This window comes from Toxorhynchites rutilus, chromosome 1 (genome assembly GCF_029784135.1).
Source record: "Toxorhynchites rutilus septentrionalis strain SRP chromosome 1, ASM2978413v1, whole genome shotgun sequence".
Classification (NCBI taxonomy): domain Eukaryota; kingdom Metazoa; phylum Arthropoda; class Insecta; order Diptera; family Culicidae; genus Toxorhynchites; species Toxorhynchites rutilus.
In genome coordinates, this window is record NC_073744.1 from 178,027,565 (window position 1) to 178,034,570 (window position 7,006).

Consider the following 7,006-nt stretch of genomic DNA (forward strand, 5'->3'; position numbering starts at 1 on the left):
GACCAAGATCCCACCGGGGTTGGTTACCCGATCTTCACTATGGTTACTCGTACCCCAGCCGGTACCACGGGGAGGTAGGGATAGGAGTTACTGGACAGGAAGCTAAGGACCACGAATGCGGTCTATTTTATGCCTGCAGGTACGCGAAGTACCGATGGTACGCTTAGTCCAGTCATTTACCAACCAAACTTCATTGTAAGGAAGGATAAAAAAGGAATATGTAGTGAAAAGAGCATGCACGACGGAGAGGAGACATTTGCTTCATTGAACGTTGAAAAACAATTGAAGACATGTGGGTTAAAGCTCCTAAACATAGCATGAGTAACTTCTAAATATATATTTTACCATAATGATGTATTTATAAAATTTGTTGAAAATTACTAGTAAAATCATAAAATTACATGAACATGACGGTATAACACGACAAACTTATTAAAAGAGCCTATTTACTATAAAAAAGACAATAAATTAAACAATTTTTTTAAATATCTCGAGAATGGCTGCATTTAGAAGGAGATTGATGAAGAGCTTTTTTGTTTTAAATCACATCAGAATTCATAATTTGTGGCTAAAAATGATTACTAACATACAAAAATTCTAAGTCTCGAAAATTGATAAAAATTCGATGTTCCACAAAGTTCGTTAAAACAGATTTACCATCTTGGACTAATTTTTCAATTTTCTACATGACTTCTATTTTATATGAAACAAATATAATAAAATTAAAAATATATATATTTTAGATATTGCAAATTATTGTTTTTTTTTTGTAAATGAAAAAAATACACTGAAGTCGCTTTTTACGCGGTTTTTTTATACGCGCTTTTATTTTACGTGGCTTTTTTTACGCGGATTTCAAAATCTACGCGGTTTTTTACGCGACACGTATCAACCGCGAAAAAATTCAATATGCTAATTGATATGATTGATATGACCAAATAAGTTTGTATTCTATCACTGATTAGTAGCTGAGAAATAAAAGGAGATGCAGATATCATGATTGTAGCATGCAAAAAAATTCAGTAAATTAAGTGTTAGAATATGGGTTGCATTTTAAACTAATAATCCGCTGTTTGTTAGATTGTTACACGGATTTTGGAATTTACGTAGTTTTCTTTTACAAGGAACATATCCCCCGCGTAAAAAGCGACTTCAGTGTACTAATTTTCTTATGAGTGTATATTTTTTTCAGATTTTAACATCAATACTCTATAACTCTTTATAAGATTCTATTTCGGTACGTCTCATAGTTTTTAAAATATAAATTATCAAAGATTTCTCTTACTAAAATCGATAGCCCTTCTAGAAAGTTACACTTAAGTCAAAAAACTCTTAATTGCTGTTGAAAACTTATATTTCCTCCAACCCAAACGGAATACAAATTTTCATTCGAATCAACAATACTCATGTTTCGTCATTTGTCGATTTCATTTGGAATTGCTCTATTCTATTCGAACCTGCCTCGATCGAAACAAAAGGTAGTCGAAAGGGGCAAGGTTAAGGCTGTGAACCAGAATTTCCAGTCCGCTATTTTCCAAATAGTTTTTAGTTCGAACACCAACATGAGGCCGGGCGTCGTCATGATGGAATATTATCGACTCGTACTGCCGAATTTACGCAAAGCTGAGCTGAGCTCTTGCGATACCTACATTAGAGCTCAGAACCACAAAAGTGATGATGTTTGTGTATTCTACGTACACTGGAGTCGCCTTTTACGCGGGGGATACGTGCCGCGTAAAAGAAAACGGCGTAAATTACGAAATCCGCTCAATAAATATGCTTATATTGGAGTTACTTTTTTACGCGATTGATACGTGCCACGTGAAGAAACCGCGTAAATTCCATAATCCGCGTAAAAAGCGACTTCAGTGCAGTTAAAAGCAAAATTCGGTCGGGATTATTCATTTTATAACTATTTAGATTCATTTCAAGTATTAAATGTTGCCAGTATATGGTAAGAATGTTAGAGTTTTGTGTATTTACGATAGTTTCAACACGCGATTTGACCAAAGTCATAGATAATTTTCGATAATTTCAAGTTTGATAATGCATACAGGTTATGAATACTGTAGAGAATGGCGATGAAATCGATATCGTATTAAGTTGTCTGATATCATTGATTATGTAGGGACCGATACGAGAAGAATTTGCAGTATTTTTAGCGCAACATGCTACACATCGTTTACCTAGTTGAAAAAAAAATTAAGTTACAACACGTATACCAATCCGTTCTTCATAATATACATACTACATTGTAAAATGATGATTTTCTAGCCTTTTCAGCATGGAAAGAATATTTGAATCCTGAAAAATTGAAGAAAATTCAGATTTTCCTAACAAATTTAAACAAATTGCATACCAAAACAAAACAAAACATCATCATTTTACTCGCTGCGCCATCTGATTGTGAATCTAACGTAAATTCGTCAATTCCAAGCCATTCTTCATAATATACGTACCACATTTCAAAATCATAATTTTCTAACCTTTTCAGCGTGGAAAGAATACTTGAATCCGGGAACTTCGAAGAAAAATTCGAATTATTCAAACAAATTTAAGCGAATTTCATAACAAAAAAAACATCATCATTTTACTCGCTGCGCTATCTGATTGTGAATGTACCGTAAATTCGTCTATTTACGAAAATGGCGATCTAACGTACAAATCTACACCTAGGCGGCGCTGCGGTGAAAGTGATGATGGTTTTAAATTTTGCCATGTGAGCTTATGGAAGGTTTGTAGTTCTTTCCACAAATTACAATGTTATAATCATAAAAGAATATTTGATTGCGATGAGTGTGTAATAAATTTAATTCTGCGCAATTTTATATATAACATGTTATTTATTTACCTCTTTCAGTAGTGAAAACTATAAAAATGTTGATAATGGTTGAATTAAAGAAGGAAATTCAAGAGCACAATCAAACACAAGTAGAAAAATGCACGATTTCTGCATGTAAGAACTACCTTGGAATGTCCAGAAGTAAAATATACGTGATTTGTTTTTTGAGTTTTAGGTTACATTAGTATCATTTTCTTAGTTCAAAAACAAAATCCAGATGTCTCACCGATCGTTTACGTTTTGCGTTAGATCGCCAATATCATATTGACGAAATTACGCAAAGCTGAATCAGCTCATGAGACATCTACATTAGAGCTCAGAACCACAAAAGTGAGGGTGTTTGTTTATTTTACGCACTGAAAAGCAAAATTTGGTTGTGATTATTCATTTTATTTCAATTTAGATTCACTTTAGCAATTTAATGTCGTCAGTATATGGTAAGAAATTTGGAGTTTTGTATATTTACGATGGTTTCAAGACGCGATTTGACCAATGTCATAGATAATCTTCGAAAATTTGAAGTTTGATAAGGCATACCGGCTATTGATACTATGGATAATTGCGATGAAATCGATATCATATCAAATTTGCTGATATCATTGATTATATAGAGGCCGATACGAGAAGGATTTGCAGTATTTTTAGCGCAACACATGCTGCTCATCATTTACCTAGTTGAAAAATAATAAAGTTATGATACTTATACCAAGCAATTCTTCAAAATACACATACCACATTGTAAAATGGCGATTTTCTAACCTTTTTAAATAGAAAGCGTAGAAAGAATACGTGAAACCGGAAAATTGGAAGATAAATTCTGATTTTTTTTTTTAATTTGAGCAAATTTCACACCAGAAAAAAAAACAAAACATCATCATTTTACTCGCTGCGCCATCCGGTAGTAAATCCAACGTAAATTCGTCAATTTCTTGAGATGATAATTTCTGAGTCCATCTGTACGTGATATTGTTAACCAAATGAAGGCCATTGCTACTTTGCTCACATCCCATATTTTATGAAGCATAATATTTACCTACTCTACAGGTAGTCCATTTTAACGTGTATAAATCAGGTTGTTTTGTTTTGTTGACACCTTCAAATCATAACAAATTGTACGCTAGAGCATCTGATATTTGGTGTGAATATATTTTTGCGATAATTTCCAACCCCACAGCTGTTAAAATGATCCAGATTGTTTATAACAATCGAACAATTCCCATCGAATATTCAGGATCACTAACGGAAAGTGATTTTCAGTCTTTGATTGCGAATGAGACGGTAAGTAATTTGTGAAAATGTTGTGTATTCGGAATAAATAATGAACATCTTTTGCAGGGTTTGCTACCTTCGGAATACTATCTAACCCAGAATGGGAAACGTCTTCCAGCGAATTCTACATTTTCCAGTCGTCTCGACGCGAGAATTCCCCTTCGGTTGCAGGAACGCCTCATCGGAGGAAAGGGTGGCTTTGGTTCTATGCTCCGGGCGATCGGGGCACAAATCGAGAAGACCACGAACAGGGAAGCCTGTCGGGATCTGAGCGGTCGTCGGTTGCGTGACATAAACGAGGAAAAGCGACTGAAGACGTACCTGGAGAAGCAACGGGAAGCCCCGGAGGATGAGGCTGCAAGACTGCAGAAGAAAATCGACAAACTGCTGGCCAAGCCAAAGCACGAATTCCACGACGAAGGCTACAACCGCGCGAGAAGTGATTTAACCCAGAACATAGACGAAGCCGTCCAGGAGGGCTTTCTGAAGGCCGCGAGCGCAGAGAAAGCTGGCCAGGAAAGTGCCAAGAGGAAGTTGGAAGAGCAGGGGGCAGCGAATAAAACCAAGAAAAAGAAAGTCAAAGGAGTACTTTGGCTCGGAGCTGATGACTTGGGATCGTCTTCCGATAGTGATTCCGAATCAGGTTCGGATTCTGCCTGTTCCTCTGCCGGAACGTCGACGTCTGCTTCGTCCCTAGAGGCCCAGCAAACCGTTACATCTGATGAGGATAAAAATGGAGAAAAGATAGGGAACACTGAACAAGGTGTTTCGCAATAATCTATCAGGGGAAAAATAAATCCATTATTTTGACGTAGGATTACGTAATTCTGCATTCTGCAACACATTGGGAATACAAATTAAAAAAGGAAAAATCTGTAGCGTCACCAAAATTGTTCAATTTTGATCATTTTGATTCTTAATCATTTAATCATTTTGATGGATTTATAAGATTTTTGCATCATGCGACAAGGACACTCGTGCACACCCTAATATTTAGTTTATAACATATGTTGTATAACATTCCAAACTGTTTGGAAGTTTAATTAAATATTGAAATAAATGAGGAAATTAATTTCAAAGTTTTTTCTTCTGTTTGGTTTTAACTCTTTGGGGTCTAATCTTATACTTTACGCAACAATTTATCAGTTCACACTTTTCCTAAACAAATTTTAATATTTAGTAAACTTGTTTTTAGATCAAACTAATGGTCGCAGTGGTACAATGCTCCTACAGAAGAAACTTGTTTTTCATGCATTGCGGCAATGTGTAGATGTAAAGAGCATTATTCTGTATGTTCAAACAGAAAGATTAAAGGCGGAAGCACCAAACTATTTTTTTTTTTGTGATAAATTCGAAAACCAGGGCTGTTAGGGACTGTTTCGAAGGATATCACACGAAGAACATTTTTTACACATATTCTTTATAGGAAAGTAACACATTGAAACACTTGTTTAATAAATTCTTATCTGCAATTTACAGATAAAAAAATAGTCATGTTTATCTTTCATAATCTCAAAAGTTATGAATACACTGCATATTATCTCACAAAGTTATGCATCACTGCTTTTTCAAGTAAAAATTATTACGACCGGTACGATACCCATGTTCAAAGTTAATACGACCGAATGGTTAAATTTATGACGTATAAAACAAACTTTTGCGCTACAAGCATGTGTTTATGCTTTGCATATTGGGTAGAAATGTATTGTGTTCGCGTTCGTGGCGATTAAAGGTAATATTATACTATCCGGCACGTAGCGTAACCGGCACGGCACGTTTCATGCAAGACAGATAGGGTAGATAGGGGTAATATGACCAGGCGGGGCGAAATGGGCCACCGTTCGTTTGGGCCAATAACACATATTTGCCAACAAATATGTTAAAAATACTTTTATTAAGTATCCGTTTTTATGTTCCGTGAAAACCGTATTCAAATTCAATTGTTGTATAAAGATATTGAGAGAAATATCACACTGACTGATTATCACAAAAAAACATAAAAACACAGTCAACGAAATAAGCTCTGTACGCTCTATGTTGAAATTTATGGCTCTGCTCTTTATATCAATTCGTACTGGTATTATTTCTGAACATTTTCACTGATTTATTGCGCTGCTTTGCCGTTTCATGTCAACGAACGGTTCATTTTTATTGAGCGTAAATGTACGGGGCGGAATGGGCACACCTGTTTGGGGCATTATGGGCTCTATTCCAGAAAACGAGACGAGCAGACGAGTGCTCGTCTCGTTTGTTTTTATATTCCAGAAGCCGAGCTCGACTAAAAACAGACCAGTAGCTCGTCTGGCTCGACGACCGTTTGGCCGCGCTCGTCGATGAATCAGTCGAATCGTCTAGTTTGTTTGATGTGCCTTTATCTTCAAAAATTGTTTCATGGCTAAACTAGTATAGCATAAGCAATGTATGTTTTCAACTGCAACCATCAAATTCAATTCAGTAATTGCAAGATTTTACAGATTTTCAAGTGGGCCTCTTCCAAACAACACAACCAAATGTGAACATTAAACTCATATCCAGGGATGCTAGATGACTGTTTTTAATATATGAACACGGTACGAAAAGGGTCTTCACATATTGAACGAAAATGGGTAATTCAAAACAACTACTTTATTGGAAATACATATATATGGAGATAAAACTTTTCTTGATAAAACGTTGATTAAGTGAACAAACAATAAATCCATAATAACAAAACTTCTGAGTGATGAAACCATATGATCGAGGAAAAATATCAATGAAACCAAAAGATATATGAAACTTATTCCTTTTTGTTATGTTTTTTTTAATATTTTGGCACTGAGAAAAGAGTATCGATTGATCAATTTTAAAACTGTTTGTTGTTTTTCTCAAAACAAAAACATGTCTTTTCATCTGACA

At 35.2% G+C, this 7,006-nt stretch overlaps 1 protein-coding gene across 1 annotated transcript; it reads left to right on the forward strand.

Annotated features, from left to right (window-relative positions):
- The first annotated feature begins 3,936 nt into the window (after window positions 1-3,936).
- Window positions 3,937-5,190, forward strand: LOC129761738 (splicing regulator SDE2). The gene is made up of 2 exons (XM_055759484.1): window positions 3,937-4,120; window positions 4,178-5,190. The coding sequence occupies exons 1-2, from the start codon at window positions 4,025-4,027 to the stop codon at window positions 4,886-4,888; spliced, it is 807 nt and encodes a 268-aa protein (XP_055615459.1). The 5' UTR covers window positions 3,937-4,024; the 3' UTR covers window positions 4,889-5,190.
- The last annotated feature ends 1,816 nt before the right edge of the window (window positions 5,191-7,006 follow it).

Bases quoted from the DNA above. Each gene is read 5' to 3' on its own strand.
- LOC129761738 (XM_055759484.1), top strand. From the start codon at position 4,025: ATGATCCAGATTGTTTATAACAATCGAACAATTCCCATCGAATATTCA. The intron at 4,121-4,177 runs GTAAGTAATTTG...CATCTTTTGCAG, and splicing joins CTTTGATTGCGAATGAGACG to GGTTTGCTACCTTCGGAATA.